The 20,270-nt window shown below is 40.3% G+C and overlaps 1 protein-coding gene across 1 annotated transcript in view; it reads right to left on the bottom strand.

Annotated features, from left to right (window-relative positions):
• The window catches only part of GABRG3 (gamma-aminobutyric acid type A receptor subunit gamma3), a 643,304-nt gene that overhangs the window by 181,538 nt on the left and 441,496 nt on the right, over nucleotides 1-20,270 (bottom strand). Inside the window, exons 4-5 of the mRNA XM_019945622.2 lie at nucleotides 5,489-5,709; nucleotides 3,363-3,445 (exon numbers count right to left, since the gene is read on the bottom strand). Coding sequence (XP_019801181.1) covers nucleotides 3,363-3,445; nucleotides 5,489-5,709 — 304 coding nt within the window. The remainder of the gene's footprint in view (nucleotides 1-3,362; nucleotides 3,446-5,488; nucleotides 5,710-20,270) is intronic.

Here is a 20,270-nt window from a genome sequence, read left to right as displayed (position 1 = left end):
TCTATTATTGATAAGTGTGCAGTAGCATTACATCTAAAAAAAAACAATGTAAGTAACTTAACTAAAAAACAATGCTGTTTGGGAAGGGATGCCATAATTTTCAATTTGTAAAACAAAATGCAGTATCTGTGAAGCACAATAAAGTGAAAGAAGATAAAAGGAAGTATGCCTGCATTTGGTCCCTCAAAAGACTGGATGATGCCCACACACCTTGGTGAGGGCGATCTTCCTTATTCAGGCTACTGACTCAAATGTTGATCTCTCCTGTAGACATCCTCACAGAAACATTCAAAAATAATGTTTTACCAGCTACCCAGGCATCCCTTAGACCGGGAGTCCCCAACCCCCGAGCCACGGATTGGTATTTGTCTGTGGCCTGTTAGGAACTAGACCGCACAGCAAGAGGTGAGTAGCCGGTGAGCCAGCCAGTGAAGCTTCATCTGCTGCTCCCCATTGCTCGCATTACCACCTGAACCATCTCCCCCCAACCCCTTCCATGGAAAAATTGTCTTCCACGATACCAGGTCCTGGTGCCAAAAAGTTTGGGGACCTCTGCCTTAGACCAGTCAAGTGATATATAAAATGAACTGTTGCTCTCGCCTTGGAAGACGGGCTTCCTTTTGGAAGTTTTGTACCTGAGAATTTGCTTCAAAGGACACAGGGCCACTGCTGGCATTTCATAGCATCTGCTATTTGGTGATTAACTCATCCAAAAGAGAAAGGACTTTCAAGGAGATGTGTGGTTTCTTTCCTGCCAAAGCAAATCTCCCACTTGCCAGGACATTCCACCTGGCAGAGGGTCCACTTTTTAATGCACCCGGGGAGCAGGCAGGGAATGGGCAATTTTGTCTGTTTATTTTAAGACACACACCAGTTATGAAGCATTTGGATGAGCCATGAATACTTGGTTCCCTCTTCAGGTCTAAACCCAAGAAGGGTTTAGAATGAAATACATTTGGCAGCACTCTGTATGCTGTACACGGGAAGAAACGAGCTATTTGTGGCTCCTAAAAATAAACCTTTCTGGTTTGTTCCTCTGCAAGTCCAATCAGACGCTGCTGGAGACTGATAATGATGAGGCTGAGTTCAGCCTATCTTTCCTAGTCAGCCTGCCCTCCTGCCTTAAGGGGATAAAGCTCAACTGACCAAGAGATGCAGATGGTGCCCTCCCTCTAGGCATATATCTTTTTGAGTTAGTGTTTTCATTTTCTTTGGATAAATACACGAAAGTAGAATTGCTGGATCATAATACAGTTCTATTTTAAATTTTTTGAGGAATCTCCATACTGTTTTCCACAATGGCTGCACCAATTTACATTCCCACCAACAGTGCAGAAGGTTTTCTTTTTCTCCACATCCTCACCAATATTTGTTGTCTTTTGATCATAGCCATTCTGACAGGTGGGAGGTGATATCTCATTGTTGTTTTGATTTGCATTTCCCCAATGACTAATGATGTTGAACATCTTTCCATCTACCTGTTGGCCATCTGCATGTCTTCTTTGGAAAAAATGTCTTTTTAGATCTTCTGACCATTTTTTAATCAAAAAAATTGTTTTGCTATTGAGTTGTATGAATTCTGTACATATTTTGGATACTAGTCCCTTATCAGATATATGGTTTGCAAATATTTTCCCTCATTCAGTAAGTTGCTTTTCCATTTTGTTGATAGTTTCCTTTGCTGTGTAGAAGCTTTTTAGTATGATATATAGTTCCATTTGTTTATTTTTGCTTTTGTTGCTTTGCTGGTGTCAGATTAAACAAGTCATCACCAAGACCTATGTCAAGGAGCTTACTGCCTATGTTTTCTTCTAGGAGTTTTATGGTTTTAGGTCTTATGTTCAAGTTTTTAATCTATTTTGAGTTAATTTTTGTGTATGGTGCAAGAGAGTGGTTGAATTGAATTCTCTTGTGTGTGACTGGCCTGTTTTCCCAACACCATTTATCTAAGAGTCTGTCCTTTCTTCATTGTATATATTCTTGTCTCCTTTGTGGTAAATTAATTGACCATATATATGTGGATTTATTTCTGGGCTCTCTATTCTTTTCCACTGATCCATATGTCTGTTTTTATGCTAGTGCCATACTGTTTTGGTGACTCTACCTTTGTAGTATAGTTTCAAGTCAGGGACTGTGACACTTCCACTTTTTTCTTCTTTCTCAAGATGGCTTTTGCTATTCAAGTTTGTGTGTGTGTGTGTGTGTGTGTGTGTGTGTGTGTGTGTGTGGTTTCATACAAATTTTAGGATTATTTGTTTTATTTCTTTAAAAATGCCAATGGAATTTTGATAAGGATTGCATTGAATCTGTAGATTGCTTTGGGTAGTATAGAAATTTTAAAAATATTGATTCTTCCAATATGTGAGCATAGAATATCTTTCCATTTATTTGTGTTTTCTTCAAGTTCTTTCATTAACACGTTTTAGTTTTCAATATACAGGTCTTTAACCTCCTTGGTTAAATTTATCCCTAGGTAAATTTTGCTTTCTCTTTTGTCTTTTTCTGAATTTAAAACGAACTGTAAAATGTGTTTATCCATTATTTCATTTTTGTCTTTTCACTCTAATGTATAGTGAAGAAAGCCACAAAACCTTCTGCCTGAGACTTCATCAAATTTTTTTGTCATGCCCCATATGCAATTTTAAAGATAGTCAGTGAAGTTAGTTGAACTCTTATGAGTCATACTTAAGTAGTTGTGGTCAATATATTTTAAATGAATCATCATAAATTCCACAGATATATTTCTATATTGACCTTTACTTTAAAACTTTATAAGCAAATAAATTTGATATTTCCTTTTATTTGTAGCCTTGTACTTAGAATTATATATTGTCTTTAAGAATTTGTAAGTGATTACTTGTTAGCTCTGGTATCAATCCTATGTAAAATATTGGAAAATAAAATACTATGAAAAATTACATCCTATTATAGTGTAATGAGACAACTATAAATATATTTAAGTAAAAACTTTATCTTTTTATTTTGAAGACAAACCACTTGACTTGAAGATGATATTAAGCGTAAAATTATTGCAAATGAATTCTGTATATGTCCAAATAATACGCACAGCTCATTAGCATAAGGGTCTTTGGTAAGTCAACTGTTCATCAACTTCTGAGTTCTTTAATATTATAACAAAATGGTTAAGTTGTTCAAAGATTTATCAAAGCTACTTATTTTGTAACATGGGTCCTATGTAACAACGTCTAGAGTGAATATACCCAGGTGGCCCAGACGAAAACCGTTATCCATTTTCTCTGGTTGTATAGTGATGCTATAATCAATCATGTGACTGTTTGCTAGAAATCAGCATAGGCTAGACAATCATTTACAGAGCAGTCATACCCCAAGTCAGTACTCACAGCTGGAGAATATCAGCGGGCAGGAGTGCTCATCCATGGGGAAGTTGTGCAGCTGCAGCTGGCATTCTGCATTTATGGTGAGCCTGTGGGGGAGCCAAGCATCACTCTTGTGGCCAGCCAGCGACAATCCAGCAAAGGCCCTAAGCAAAGCCAGGGGCGGTCACATTACTACCATGTGGGGAGCAGGGGCCTGGGGTGGCCACATAGAGCTCACTCTTAGCAGGGGCACCATCCATTCAGTATACCATTTGGGTTTTTTTGTGTTGTGTTACTTTGTTTTACTTTTAACTATCAGAAGCAGAGGAAGTTTCCATTATTGAAATTCCTGACTGTGTCTAGAAATATAAGCCAAGTAAGAGAGGAAACAAATCAAAACAATATGTCCTTGTTTTCATATGTCTTTGTTTCAATATGTCCTTGTTTTCATATGTCCTTGTTTCTTATGTCCTTGTTTTTAATCTGTTTGACTGAATTAAATCCTTCCTCCATTTTGAAAATGGTATATTTGCCTAAATAGGTATAATGTCAAGTTCATCCACTTGTAGGGAAGATTTCATACTTGGCTAAACCCCCTACTTGACTAGGCAGGTCGTGGCTGCACTAAATGTGTGTATTGCATCTTTTCAAAGCAGACATTCCTTGGGTCAGAATTTTTATAAAGGATCGCAGGATTGGCCATGTCTCTATTCTGGTTTGCTGAAGCTCACCTTCATTTCAGAGTCTCATTTATATTCCTTTAAGAATTGATGAGGAAATAGCTATTACAAACTCCTGTTCTCCAAATGTAACTAACTCATCAGCAGAATTCCCTGTTGTGGCTTTTATTGTTGTTGCTGTTCCCAAGCTGCCAACATTATTCTTTCCGTGAAACTTTAAAATTCTTTAATCTTCTGCTTATTTTGATATTAATCTGTGCCTTTATCTGTGCTACAAATACGTGTTTACCATATGAATTACAGATTTCTCCTTATGGCCACAAATCACTTGCAATTAAAAGCTCCTGATACTGGATGTGGGAGGAGGGGGTTGTGTTCAAGGGCTGGCAGTGGTATTCACTTAGCCAGGAGGACACAGGGGCCTGGTCAGAGGTATTAGAGAAATGACATTCCCCTGCAGCATGCTGAATCAAAATGCCTTTTAGGCTTTCAGGAGGAGATACACACAGGTAGGTGGCTCCTAGAATCTGGTGCCCAGAATGGAAGTTTGGGGTTGGAAATGAATGTGGGAATGAATCCTCAGCGTGTATATGGCTTTTAAAGTCTTAGGAATGGATGAGCTAAGTCAGCAGGAAAGTGGAAAGTGGGTAAAGTGATGGGGAAGTCCTAAGGCAGGAGGAGCAGAATGAGGAGAGGCTGTGTCAAGAACAGGACAGGAGGTGCAGGAAGCAGCTGTAAAGCAGCAAAGCCAGTGAGACAGAGATAATCAGCACAAGGCACTCAGTCCAGTGCTCTGGAGAGGGCTCAGACACTGGGAGAGCAGGGTCCAGACACCACTGTCCTTGATCCCAACGCTGGGTGAGCAGAAAGACTGGCTTAGGTGCAGGGCATTCTATGGTATGTTGCAGCCATTTGTTCACCCTAGCGCAGAGACTATTGAGAGATACAGACCCAAGTTCAAACCCGGGTAACACTAGTTCCCGATGGAAACTTTGGGCAGGTAGTTCTATTCACATCTTTCAAACACAGCCCCTCTTACTTTGCTGGGTTTCTGTGAGGACAGCCAAGAGGACTCATTACAAGGTAGCTGCCACTTCCATTAGGGAACACCCTCTGTGCTCTTTTGTTCCTTTTGGTCTCAAATTTGGCTATAATTACATTTTTCAATTAGTACACCAAGACATCTTTATTTTCTTAGCTGAATGGTCCTGTGGGTTAAACATATTAAAGATAATTTCCACAGCGCACTTACAGCAGAAATGGATTCTGATGAAGGAAGGAGTTTATATTCATCGCAGATCATTTGTATGTCTTTATTTTTACATAACATGGGATTAGGAAAAACTTCCTCAAGACCCAGTAGCATGTTGAACATGAGAATTGATAGAACTTAGCAATGAAAAATAGGGTCCCATTCCCACAATGATCTAAATTAAAGTCCCCAATATCAGACCATCAGTAGCATCTCACCTTAAAGTGTAAAGGATTTTCCCATCATTCCAAATTCTGAGGAGCTGATTAGGGGTGGTGATCCAGTGAGCCTCTGCAGTTTTGGAATTGCGGAATATTGTATCTGGAATCCATATTAACCCCACCATGTTGCTGTTCAGAGTAAGTATTTTCATTGTGCTGTTGAACCGAAGGCGACTGTCGGTCCAGGTCTGGGCAAAAAATATATCAATTTGGTATTCCTGAAACAGAGCAAAAGGAGGGGCAAGACATTTCTATTAGTGGATTTTCTGCAGGTTTTGTTTTCTTTCTCAGGAGTATGGTTCTCCTTATGTCTGCATCCTCACCTGCCCACATCCCTTTCTGTTAGTGCCTAACACTGTGCCTGGATCAACGTGATGGACATTCAATAAAGGTAATTGATATTATTTGTCAACAGTGTGATAACATATGTGAAAATGTTCTGTAAATAATAAATTGTAATAAACACATAGAGTGTGGTGAGGGGCCAAGAGGTAGTAGAATACAATTCAGAACATAGATGCAGACTCTCCTATATTCCTAAGTCCAAGCTGTGGCAGGTATCAAAATCTACCATTCTCTAATCTGTAAAATGGGTAGAATAGTAGTGCTTACCTCCTAAAGGGGTTATATGGAAGGAAATAAATAGTTAAATAAAAAGCTCTAGTGCCTGGCATAAAACAAATTATCCAGAAAGTATTAGCTCAGATAATAATAATTATCATTTTCACTCAAGAGCCTTCTCAAATAACACAATGCAAATCAAAAAGCAAAAAATAAGCAATGACAAAAAAAAAAATAGAACTGATAGACACCCAAGCCGAATGCTGATTCTGAAAAAGGGCTGATGGCACTCAAATTACTTCTGTAACTGGAAGCAACCCCAGTATTTACAGCATTAGATACAAGATGGGGCTGACGTCACTGTGAGACATGGAGAAATGTCTTGAGCCTGGACCACCTCAGAGGCTCCTCCCATAATCACAGTTTAAAGGATTAGCTTTAGGTCCATAGTAAGGAGGAGCTAGAGGAAGACTGTTAGTGATTTTAATATCTTTCATAGTTTCTTTACATATTAGATATTATAAATGAATTACTTTTACAGAGTTCAGTAATTTTCAACAAATCCCATATTTACCCTTTTCATTGAGTTTCTGGTTTAAAGAACCTTTTTGACACAGGTAATTCAACAGACCAAATCCAGCCTTTTATTAACTTATCCCCTCATTCATCATGTCTTTGTTGCACTGACTATGTCAGACCCTGAAAACCATTGAAGGCCCAGAACTGTGCCAATAGGAAAAGCCCCTGCCTTCATGGGGCTTATATTCCAGTCAGGGAAAACAGGCCTTAAACAGACAATTAAGGTGAAAAAACATGACATGTTGGATGTATTGACTGCTATTGACTATGCTTGGTAAGTTAACACAAGAAAGAAATTATCTCAGAGGATAATTGGCTGGTTTGAAAGCAGCTATGAAAGTGTGAACAGAGACTGTTGCCTGCCATTCCAGTAAGCAAAGAATGTTGCCCCAATTTCCAGTTCTACAAGGACCAAGCCATCAGCCCCTGCAGTGGTGTGCCCTGAGGGGAATTCAGGATGGAGAATAACAGGAAGTATTTTGTGCTTTGGAAACTGGCCCTAGATAGTTAAATGCATATTTAAGGAATAATGTCAATGAAACTAGATTCTTACATCTTCCCATACATAGAAAAGCACCAAAATCATTAACCTGAAATATCTGTTCTTTGTAATTAGCAATGATCTTTTGATGTTTGACTACATTTTTTCCCAGCAAAAGTCTATGTATCCTGGCTTCTCCCTTAACTCTTCAGAGCAGTTCCTCAGAGCTATCTGAAAGGCTGTCTCCCAGGCTTAAGTCCTCAGTAAGATCCCCAGATAATAACTTGCAACTTTTATTTAGTTGAAAAAAGAGAAAAGAAAGATAAAACAAACACTGATTCTTGTAGGAATGGAAGAAGCAAATGTTTCTCACCCTATCAGTAAATCAAAGATTCAAGAAATGCTTTGACTGTTAAAAGCCTATTGAAACTCACCTTTGCAGAAATAATCAGACCCATTGCTAAAAATCTCTAAATGGGTTAAGTTGTCATGATGCAAAATCTTTGTGCAAATATGGCTCCAAGGACAAGTGACTAATATATGACTCTTCCACTGAACACTGATGGGACCAAGGTGTCTGTACTTAATTTAAGAGAAAAATTAAAGGTGAGAGTGAAGGCAAAGGGTTGGGTAGAGGCAGTGGCATTGAAAACAAAGGCATATCATGGATCTTGGAATCGTGTTGACACAAGATCTATGCAACTGTTAAACTGGCCTATCAGGTAAGAGGCTGGCTAGGTTTTGAGAGAGTTCTACTGCCAAAGGAACCTCAAGTCAGGAAAAAATGTCTGTGACTATTTGAGACTTAGATGTACTCTTGCATTTCTTTTTGTGATGGGTAGATCGTGGCTTGGAAAAGCTGATTGGACCCCAAAGGAGGCTTATTCTCCAATGTTAACTTTTCCATGGCCAGAACAGTTAATGGAAAAGGAAAACTCCCAGACAATGGAGTCAAGAGCCAAGGAGAAGAGTTCTTGGGAGCCCAACTCTGGGAGCAAGTTAAAGCTTAATCAAAGACACTCTCTTCCCAGGGAAGAGAGCCCACTCAGGATCTGCCCACTGGGGTCTCAGAATTGCTGCAAACCAGTGGGTTGATTGTGATTATCCTGGCCTTTCTTCATCCTTGTAGCTATACTGTATATGTAGGTGTGGGTTAGATAGCTTTTCTTTTCAGTTTAGAGGTCGGTGGATCAAGGAAAGCCATGTGCAAACTTGATGTGAAGACGTACACATACAGGTAACTATGACGTTGGGGATGGGACTGGGTGGACCTTTGGGGTTACCTCAATTGAAGAAGGGAGGAGTGTGTCTGTCCTGATTAGGGAGAGACAGACAAAACATTTGGCAGCTAAAGACAGATCATGGTGGTCATTGGTACTATTCACCAAGTATTGCAGCATCCCTCCTTGTGGGCACATGATAGATTCACATGCTCCCATTTTAGGCCCTGAGAGACTGTGCCCACATGATCAGTGTCTAGATGATTCACACCAGGCATGTATTGTAGGTGAAAAGGTAGAGAGAGTGGGATGCAGGGGCGGGGGCTGTGGTCCTCACTGAGAAGGTGACTTAGAACAAGACCTCAGTGAGGTACAGGAGTGAACTGGGCAGATAGATGCCTCCCTTGCTAGGGCCCTGAACACAAGAAGCAGGAAAGTCAAAGACACTCCTGAGAAGTAGGAATAATGCTGTGGTACAGATTCAGCCAAATGGGGCAGGGGAGCAGACCCCTCACCTCCTTGATGGCAAGATTTTAGCCAAACAATGATGATTGCTGACTATAAAATAGAGACTATATTTGAACAGAGAACATGAGAACACACTCAAAACTTTAAATAAAATTCAGGCTGTGAGAATAGCCAGTACAGTACATATAGGTATCTAAACGAATTACTTCCTTTTTCCCTTTAACACTGGGTTATTGGGTAAAGGAATAAGGAGAGAAGGATAAAGATGTTCTCCTCAACAGGGCCAAGGTCCACCAATCATGTGGGTAATGATAGCCAGTAAAGACTGTTTTCTGTAAAGGCCTCAAGTGTATTTTGGAAAGAATCTAAAACCAACCAGATTTTTTAAAATCCCTATATTATATCAGGGATATTGAAACTCAGAAAACCAATAATTTTGCCAAAGTTACCAAAGGGCTCCAAGTAAAAATTTCCAAGTGGGTCTTTTTATTGTTTAAAAATGAAAAATCAGAAAGTCTAATGACAAAATAGTCCTCCTCTTTACGCCCTTTCCCTACTTATCTTCTCTGCTTTCCATCCCCATTTATGTCCCTTCACAGTACATTTTAAAATGCAGATCTGAGGGCTTCCCTGGTGGCGCAGTGGTTGAGGGTCCGTCTGCTGATGCAGGGGACGTGGGTTCGTGCCCCGGTCCGGGGGGATCCTGTGTGCCGCGGAGCGGCTACGCCCGTGGGCCATGGCCGCTGGGCCTGCGCGTCCGGAGCCTGTGCTCCGCAATGGGAGAGGCTGCAGCAGTGAGAGGCCTGCATACCGCAAAATAAAATAAAATAAAATAAAAAATAAAATGCAGATCTGAGAAGGGTAAATCATATATCAAGCTAAGCAGCATCACCTAAAGTCACCCCCATGAGGCACAGATGCTTTTGTACCCACCAGGCACTGACTATTAAGACAGACAATAATGATTTTCTGCTAGGGGGTAAAACGAGGCCTGAGAGGTTAAGTAACTTTCATCAAGTCACACAGCTGCTAAGTACCAATTGTGCCAAACTATATAGTCAAAATCTTCTTCCCAGGAGAAAAGGGAATCCTCCTACACTGTTGGTGGGTATGTATATTGGTGCAGCCACTGTGGAGAACAGTATGGAGATTCATTAAAAAAATAAAAATAGAGGGCTTCCCTGGTGGCACAGGGGTTGAGGGTCCGCCTGCTGATGCAGGGGACGCGGGTTCGTGTCCCGGTCCGGGAAGATCCCACATGGCGCGGAGTGGCTGGGCCTGTGAGCCATAGCTGCTGAGCCTGCGCGTCCAGAGCCTGTGCTCCGCAACAGGAGAGGCCGCAACAGTGAGAGGCCTGTGTACCGAAAAAAAAAAAAAATAGAACTACCATTTGATCCAGGAATCCCACTCCTGGGCATGTATCTGGAGAAAACCATAATTCAAAAAGATACATGCACCCCAGTGTTCACTGCAGCACTATTTACAATAGACAAGACATGGAAATAACCATCCAGTGACAGGTGAATGGATAAAGAAGATGTGATATATGTATACACACACACACACACACACGCACACGCACACGCACACGCACACACACACACAATGGAATATTACTCAGCCATAAAAAGAATGAAATAATGCCATTTGCAGTAACATGGATGGACCTAGAAATTATCACACTAAGTGAAATAAGCCAGACAAACACAAATATCATATCATATCACTTATATGTGGACTCCAAAAAAGGATACAAATGAACTTATTTACAAAGCAGAACAGACTCACAGACATAGTAAACAAATTTATGGTTACCAAAGCAGGGGTGGGGGAGGGACAAATTAGGAGGTTGAGATTAACGTACACACACTACTATATATAAAATAGATAAACAACAAGGACCTACTTTATAACACAGGGAATTATACTCAATATCTTGTAATAACCTATAATGGAAGAGAATGTAAAAAAGAACATATATACACACATACATACATACATATATATATACACATATATATATGTAGCCAAATCACTTTGCTGTACATCTGAAACTAACAACATTGTCAATCAACTATATGTCAACAAATTTTAAAAAAAAATCTGCTTCCCTGGATGTGAGTGAGAGCAGCTGCAGCAGCTGCAATCTAGTTGCCAGATATGGGAACCACCACCAGGCGGTGAAGAAAGAACGCCGGTGTAGGCATCCACTCCACTTTTGCCCTGTTTACAAACTGTGTGAGATTATTCACCTTCCTTGGCCTTTGATTCTTCCTCTGTAAAATGGCAGAGTTGGGTTAGATTAAATATAAGAATGCTTCCACCTCTAACATTTTATATTTCCACATCCCTGCCTGGAGTTAGCTTTTCAGCGCTGAAAGTAATTTTTCTGTAGGGGAACTATTTTTCTGTAAGGAAAGGGATCACACCATGATGCCCTAAGGAAGGGTCTGCAGGGTTTGGAGGGATTCTCTCTTTATTCTGAAGTCCTGCCACAAACTCCAACTCAAGAAGACAGAATGTGGATGGTGTGCGTTGGTGCCTGGTGTGGATGTTTTATTGTGTTTACATTTGACTAAATGTTGGAGAAACACTTGCCACCCACAAAATAATATTTTTATGTCTCTCATAAACTTTCTTTGTAACTGCATTAATCATCTTTCCTGCAGAGGAAAAAAAAAATCATTCTTACAATGTCTATCTAAAACAACATTTTACATAACTCATAAATAGCTGTGAAATTAATGTCTGAAATACTAATAACTGCAACAGGTGAAAAATGTGCAACATCCCCAACTTAAACCTTCATGCTTGTGGAGAGCCTATGCTGATAATTTGTTTTAATAATTGGAGGGCTCAATGATTCCTAAACAGGCCAGCAGTGTGTGGAGCATTTTAACAAAACAGAAGAAAAATTATGATTCTTCATGCTATCTCTCTGTAATTTCTAAAACACTAGAAATTTATTTTCTAATGCTTTTCTCCTTTCCTTTACCAAAGAAGAGGGCCATATGGAAAGATGATAGATTAATAAAGGACAGGGACTTGGAGACAGGAGGTTACAGGAGACACACACTCCAGGGCACAGGCGCTCTCCCTCCATCCCAGCACATCAGGTCATCGCCTGGAAGGTGACAGACAAATCCTTTAGTATTGAAAGTCACTGGCAGTTTTCTTTGTAAAATGGAAATTACAGGCCCATGCCGGTTAGACTTTGTTCAAATGCCTCAGTTAAAAACGTATAATATGTAATGATGATTAGAATAAAATGATTTTTATTTCTTCATTATCAGGTATGGAAGCATAACAAATATATATTTTTGGTGTTACTTCCTCAAATTCATCATAGGAAACAAGGCTTTACAGCTGGCCTCCCCCAGAGGCCTGCTCCAGCCCTGCCTCCAGATCTGCAGCCTCCAGGGACTGCACCTGCCCTGTTTTCATCCCTGAGTTCCCTGAACATCCTTCCCACTAACCCCAGGCTCCTCCAGTCTTTGGAAGCCATTTACACACTCCAACATGTAAGCCCTACTCTGTGCTGGGCATGAGGCTAGGTTTATATAAAGACAGATGCAATATCCTTGCCTGCAGGAGCTTGGGCCCACAGCATGTGGAGAGGGTGTGATGCCCCACCTGGCACCCAGGCAATATGAGGGCAGCCTCCAGGAAGCCAGAGAGGCCCACCCAGGTGGTGCAGGGGGCTCTGCAGGGACCAGGCCTCCCATCTGGTCCTGGAACCACTGGGCAGAAAGTAGGCAGGTGATGGGTGTATCCATCAGGGAGGACTGTATCAAAGCTGAGAGGAGTGACACCAATTCAGGGAGAGTGGGTTGTGAAAAGTATTTGTTACAAGGATCACCCATAGGAGCATCAGGAAACCAGGTAACCTCAAGATGCAACAGGGAAACATGGTGCCCTCCTGAGCAGGTCCAGGACTTGTCACCTGATACTAATGTAACCTAGGGCCCTTTTTAAGAAAAGGATATATAAATATAAATATAATATTAAATAAAATATATACATTTATTTTGAATGAGAAAAAAACATAAATACTCAAAAATTGCAAATGCCACAAAAATCACAAAACCAGGGAAAAATAGATTTTATTTTTATTTGCTAACTGGCCCACTTTCATCATACTCACAAGTCCTATATCTTTGCTTGCTTGTTCTTTGGTCACACCTTTCTATGGCAATGTTTTATGATGTTAGTTTTTTAGAGAGAGAGAATAAAAATTATTACTTCCTCTGGTGTAATGAAACAAAATATTTTATTATTAACAGATTTTTAAAAGTTTACTTAAACTCACAATTCATTATTGGAAATATCATGTGTATATTTGGGCCTCTGCTAAATGGGGAAAAGCCTCAAGTTTCTTTTATATAAAGTTTGCGGATTCTGCATTTGAACTTGGGCTCTAGGATTTTCCTCCAAGCCACCCATACTTCGGGAGTCCTGGACCTTGAGAAACAATCACTCTGGGATAGAGCTTGGGTCTTGCTCATCCCGTGATCATCATAGTATATGGAAGTTGCAGGGAACCCTAACCCACTAACCATAGCTTGAAAGCTTCCCCAGCCCCACCTTCCCTTAGGGTCCACAATTACCTGCACCCAACAAGAGGAACTTGTAATGGGGGAATCAGAGGAGGAAGAGATAGCAGTATTATTTAAAATGCCTCGCATTTGCAAATTTCACACACTGCTATGACCTTCCCTGGGGCCTGGGAAGGAGCTTCTGCAAGAAAGGAACTCTGAGGCTTAAATTTTGCAAGCATGATGCAAATTGGGAAGACCCAATGGACCACATGGTGTTCGTGGATCTGGGCCAGGAGTCGCTTGTGGATGTCAGGTGGACCCAATCCAGGATGAGCAAGGGTATGGAGGAGACACAGCTGCTGCTGGAGATGATGCTAACAGTCAAGAGAATAGGAGGGAAATCTCCCTCCCTTCTGTCCTTATCTTCCAAGTGCCTCAGGTTGGCTGAACCCAGCAGAAGGCCAGGTGACAAGGGACCTGGAAAGGCAGGCTTTGGAGTCAGCCCCCTGTGGTGGGAAGCAGTGCAGGGGAGAGTGGGAAATGAATGGAGGACCAGCAGGGGCATGAGAGGGGTGGAAAGGGCACCCATCGCAAAGGAGGCTCCCCTCTTACACCCTGTGGACATTTTCCACATCCGCCTGCTCGCCTTTTCAACATTCCCTCTCTTGAATAGCTGTCCTTCCTCTGGAATTCAGCTACATATTTACTGCTTTCAGATTAAACTTGTCTTTCAGATTAAAGCATTCCATTGGATGTTATATTCTCCAACTACCATTGCTACTCAAAAGCATACAATGGCTACTCGTCTAAGAATTGAGTTTAAACTCCTTTGCATGATACTTAGGGCTCTTTTCTTTATAACCCAAGCTGACCATCTGATTCCTTGTAAACACACCCCTTACCACAGCGATCTGTTCCCGATGTGACAAGACACTCTGCATACACCCTCATCCTCCCCATTCCACCCGTGCTGTCCCCAAACCTGGGGGCCCTCATCTCATCTATCAGTCCTCCCATCTCCCAACTCCCTGAGGCATGGCTCCTTAACATTACACGTTTGGCTGTAGCCTGCACCTCTTCAGAGTATTACTATTACTTTCTTCTCCTGATGTGAATGCCTTGTTTCTTTCATTGGAATAGCTCACAGTTGTCTGCATGTTGAGCACATAGCACTGTCACGTGGTCCCTCGATCCTTGTCCATAGCACTAATACTCCCTCCCCACACCGAGAAAGCAGCATAATTTAAGAGCACTTTCTTGACCAGCAGAGAGTTCCACCAATCAGCAAAGATCCGAGGCCTTATTTATAAAGCTGCCAGTTAAAACATGACTATAATTCTGTAGTCTGGGCTGGGAGCTACTGCCACTCACCACATGGAAGAGTGATGTGTTGCCTGCCTGCTGTGTACTTTTAAGTATGAGGTGGTGACTTTTGTCTGGGGGCTCAGCCTCCAAATGCCTGTGCCCTTTCAGTGAGTGTCCATCCCAAGGGTACCTAGGGGGTTCCCAAATAGAGAAAGGGTCCTGCTCTCCCTCCCCTCTCCAGGGTGGCCACAAAGCACTGCCTGACCAACATGCCCCAGGACACCTGCTGAGCATATCCTTCTGAGCAGACCAGGTCACATCCAGCCCCTGAGACACAGCAGTCTCCCAGGACCCCATTCCTTCTCTGCTCCAGGTGATGTACCCACTTTGGATAGCAAATCTTCTTGTCCTCCCACCTCTGCAGGGTAGGAGGCAACAGAGAACCTTATTTCTGCTTCACCCCCACTGTTGAAGTCTAGGTCCTTGTGTGCTCACTCATTCTAAGGGAAAAATCCATGTTCCTGGCTCCTTTCCAAACAGGCAGGAGCCCATCACAGAGGTGTGGGAAGAGGTGGCTATGGAAAACTCAAGGAGACTATTATGGGCTGAATTGTGTTCCCCCCAAATCTGTGTATTAAAGTCCTAACCCCCAGTGCCCCAGAATGTGACTGTACTTGGACACAGGGCCTTTCAAGAGATGATTACATTAAAATGAGGCCATATGAGTAGGCCCTAATCCAATTTGACTGGTGTATTTTTGAGAAGAGAGACACACACAAAAGGAAAAGCATGTGGGGATAAAGGGAGAAGGCGGCCATCTGCCAGCCAAGGAGAGGGCCTCAGGAGAAACCAACACTGCCAACACCTGGATCTTAGACTTCTAGCCCCCAGACAATGAGAATATATATTTCTGTTCTTTAAGCCACCGGATCTGTGGTACTTTTTTTTTTAAAAACATCTTTACTGGAGTATAATTGCTTTACAATGTTGTGTTATTTTCTGCTGTATAACAAAGTGAATCTGCTATATGCTTACATATATCCCCATATCTCCCCCTCTTGGGTCTCCCTCCCAACTTCCCTAACCCACCCCTCTAGGTGGTCACAAAGCACAGAGCTGATCTCCCAATAATATGCGGCTGCTTCCCACTAGCTATCTATTTAACATTTGGTAGAGTATATGTGTCAATGCCACTCTCTCATTTCGTCCCAGCTTACCCTTCCCCCTCCCTGTGTCTTCAAGTCAATTCTCTACATCTACATCTTTATTCCTGCCCTGCCCCTAGGTTCTTCAGAATCATTTTTTTTATTCCATATATATGTGTTAGCATACAGTATTTGTTTTTCTCTTTCTGACTTACTTCACTCTGTATGACACACTCTAGTTTCATCCATCTCACTAAATACAACTCAGCTTTGTTTCTTTTTATGGCTGAGTAATATTCCATTGTGTATATGTGCCACATCTTCTTTATCCATTCATCTGTCGATGGACACTTAGGTGCTTCCATGTCCTGGCTGTTGTAAATAGTGCTGCAAAGAACATTGCGGTACATGACTCTTTTTGAATTATGGTTTTCTCAGGGTATAGGCCCAGTAGTGCGCTTGCTGGGGAGTATGGTAGTTCTAGTTTTAGATTTCTAAGGAACCTCCATACTGTTCTCCATAGTGGCTGTATCAACTTACATTCCCACCAACATTGCAACAGGGTTCCCTTTTCTCCACACCCTCTCCAGCATTTATTTTTTGTAGATATTTTGATGATATGGCCATTCTGACTGGTGTGAGGTGATACCTCATTGTAGTTTTGATTTGCATTTCTCTAATGATTAGTGATGTTCAGCATCCTTTCATGTGTTTGTTGGTAATCTGTATATCTTCTTTGGAGAAATGTCTATTTAGGTCTTCTGCCCATTTTTGGATTGCGCTCTTTGTTTTTTTTGATATTGAGCTGCATGAGCTGCTTCTATATTTTGGAGATTAATCCTTTGTCAGTTGCTTCCTGTGCAAATATTTTCTCCCATTCTGAAGGTTGTCTTTTCATCTTGTTTATAGTTTCATTTGCTGTGCAAAAGCTTTTAAGTTTCATTAAGTCCCATTTTTTAATTTTTGTTTTTATTTCCATTTCTCTAGGAGGTGGGTCAAAAAAGATCTTGCTGTGATTTACGTGATAAAATGTTCTGCTTATGTTTTCCTCTAAGAGTTTTATAGTGTCCGGCCTTATATTTAGGTCTTTAATCCAGTTTGAGTTTATTTTTGTGTATGGTGTTAGGGAGTGTTCTAATTTCATTCTTTTAAATGTAGCTGTCCAGTTTTCCCATCACCACATATTGAAGAGGCTGTCTTTTATCCATCGTATATTCTTGCCTCCTTTATCAAAAATAACATGGCCATATGTGCATGGGTTTAACTCTGGGCTTTCTGTCTTTTCCATTGATCTATATTTCTGTTTTTGTGTCAGTACCATAGTGTCTTGATTATGTAGCTTTGTAGTATAGTCTGAAGTGAGGGAGCCTGATTCCTCCAGCTCCGTTTTTCTTTCTCAAGATTGCTTTGGCTATTCGGGGTCATTTGTGTTTCCATACAAATTGTGAAAGTTTTTGTTCTAGTTCTGTGAAAAATTCCATTGGTAGTTTGATAGGGATTGCATTGAATCTGTAGATTACTTTCGGTTGTATAGTCATTTTCACAATGTTGATTCTTTCAATCTAAGAACACTGTATATCTCTCTCACTGATTGTATGGTCCTTAATTTCTCTCATCAGTGTCTTATAGTTTTCTGCATACAGGTTTTGGTCTCTGTACGTAGGTTTCTTCTTAGGTATTTTATTCTTTTAGTTGCAACGGTGAAAGGGAGGGTTTCCTTAGTTTCTCTTTCAGATTTTTCATCATTAGTGTGTAGGAAGCAAGAGGTTTCTTGCTTGCATTAATTTTGTATCCTGCTACTTTACAAAATTCTTTGCTGAGCTCTAGTAGTTTTCTGGTAGCATCTTTAGGATTCTCTAGGTATAGTATCATGTCATCTGCAAACAGTGACAGCTTTACTTTTTCTTTTCCAATTTGGATTCCTTTTCCTTCTCTGATTGCTGTGGCTAAAACTTCCAAAACTATGTTGAAAAATAGTGGTGAGAGTGGACAGCCTTGTCTTGTTCCTGATCTTATGGAAATGGTTTCAGTTTTTCACCATTGAGAACAATGTTGGCTGTTGGTTTGTCATATATTGCCATTATTATGTTGAGGTAAGTTCCCTCTATACCTACTTTCTGGAGGGTTTTTATCATAAATTGGTGTTGAACTTTGTCGAAAGCTTTTTCTGAATCTATTGATATGATCGTAGGTTTTTTCTCCTTCAATTTGTTAACATGGTGTATCACATTATTGATTTGCATATATTGAAGAATCCTTGCATTCCTGGGATAAACCCCACTTGATCATGGTGTATGATCCTTTTAATGTGCTGTTTGCTAGTATTTTGTTGAGGATTTTTGCATCTATTTTCACCAGTGATATTGGACTGCATTTTTCTTTCTTTGTAACATCTTTGTCTGGTTTTGGTATCAGGGTGATGGTGCCTTCACAGAATGAATTTGGGAGTGTTCCTCCCTCTGCTATATTTTGGAAAAGTTTGAGAAAGATAGGTGTTAGATCTTCTCTAAATGATTGATAGAATTTGCCTGTGAAGCTATCTGGTCCTGGGCTTTTGTTTGTGTGAAGATTTTTAATCACAGTCTCAATTTCAGTGCCTGTGATTGGCCTGTTTATATTTTCTATTTCTTCCTGGTTCAGTCTTGGAAGGTTGTGCTTTTCTAAGAGTTTTTCCATTTCTTCCGTGGTGTCCATTTTAATGGCATAGAGTTGCTTGTAGTAATCTCTCATGATCCTTTGTATTTCTGCAGTGTCAGTTGTTACTTCTTTTTCATTTCTAATTCTATTGATTTCAGTCTTCTCCCTTATTTTCTTGATAAGTGTGGCTAATGGTTTATCAATTTTATTTATCTTCTCAAAGAACCAGCTTTTAGTTTTATTGGTCTTTGTATTGCTTCCTGCACTACTTTTTCATTTATTTCTGATCTGATCCTTATGATTTCTTTCCTGTGTTAACTTTGGCGTTTTTTTCCCTTCTTTCTCTAATTGCTTTTGGTGTAAGTTTACGTTGTTTAATTGAGATGTGTCTTGTTTCTTGAGGTAAGATTGTATTGCTATAAACTTCCATCTTAGAACTGCTTTTGCTGCATCTGATATGTTTGGCGTCATTGTGTTTTCATTGTCATTTGTTTCTAGGTATTTTTTGATTTCCTCAGTGATCTCTTGGTTATTAAGTAGGGTATTGTTTAGCCTCCATGTGTTTGTATTTTTTTACAGATTTTTTCCTGTAATTGATATCTAGTCTCATAGCGCTGTGGTCAGAAAAGATATTTGATAAAATTCCAATTTTCTTAAATTTACCAAGGCCTGATTTGTGACCCAGGATATGATCTATCCTGGAGAATGTTACATGAGCACTTGAGAAGGAAGGGTATTCTGTTGTTTTGGAAGGAATGTCCTATAAATATCAATTAAGTTCATCTTGTTTAATGTATCATTTAAAGCTTGTGTTCCTTATTTATTTTCATTTTGGATGATCTGTCCATTGGTGAAAGCGAGGTGTTAAAGTTCCCTACTATGATTGTGTTACTGTCGATTTCCCCTTTTATGTCTTTTAGCATTTGCCTTATGTATTGAGGTGCCTCTATGTTGGGTGCATAAATATTTACAATTGTTATATCTTCTTCTTGGATTGATCCCTTGATCCTTATGTAGTGTCGTTCTTTGTCTCTTGTAATAGTCTTTATTTTAAAGTCTATTTTGTCTGATATGAGAATTTCTACTCCAGCTTTTTTTTGATTTCCATTTGTATGGAATATCTTTTTCCATCACCTCACTTTCAGTCTCTGTGTGTCTCTGGGTCTGAAATGGGTCTCTTCTAGACAGTATATATGCAGGTTTTGTTTTTGTGTCCATTCAGCCAGTCTTTTGGTTGGAGCATTTAATCCATTTATATTTAAGGTACTTATCAATATGTATGTTCCTTCTACCATTTTCTTAATTGTTTTGGGTTTGTTTTTGTAGGTCTTTTCCTTCCCTTGTGTTTCCTGCCTAGAGAAGTTCTTTTAGCATTTGTTGTAAAGCTGGTTTGGTGGTGCTGATTTCTCTTAGCTTTTGCTTATCTGTAAAGGTTTTGATTTCTCTGTCGAATCTGAATGAGATCCTTTCTGGGTAGAGTAATCTTGGTTGTAGGTTTTCCCTTTCATCACTTTAAATATGTTCTGCCACTCACTTCTGACTTGCAGAGTTTCTGCTGAAAGATCAGCTGTTAACCTTATGGGGATTCCCTTGGATGTTATTTGTTGTTTTTCCCTTGCTGCTTCTATTTTTTCCTTGTATTTAATTTTCGATAGTTTGATTAATATATGTCTTTGTATGTTTCTCCTTGGATTTATGCAGTATGGGACTCTCTGTTCTTCCTGACTTGACTATTCCCTTTCCCATATTAGGGAAGTTTTCAACTCTAATCTCTTCAAATATTTTCTCAGTCCCTTTCTTTTTCTCTACTTCTGGGACCCCTATAATTTGAATGTTGGTCTGTTT

Source organism: Tursiops truncatus, chromosome 2 (genome assembly GCF_011762595.2).
Source record: "Tursiops truncatus isolate mTurTru1 chromosome 2, mTurTru1.mat.Y, whole genome shotgun sequence".
NCBI lineage: Eukaryota > Metazoa > Chordata > Mammalia > Artiodactyla > Delphinidae > Tursiops > Tursiops truncatus.
This window is presented reverse-complemented; position numbering and strand designations above follow the sequence as displayed.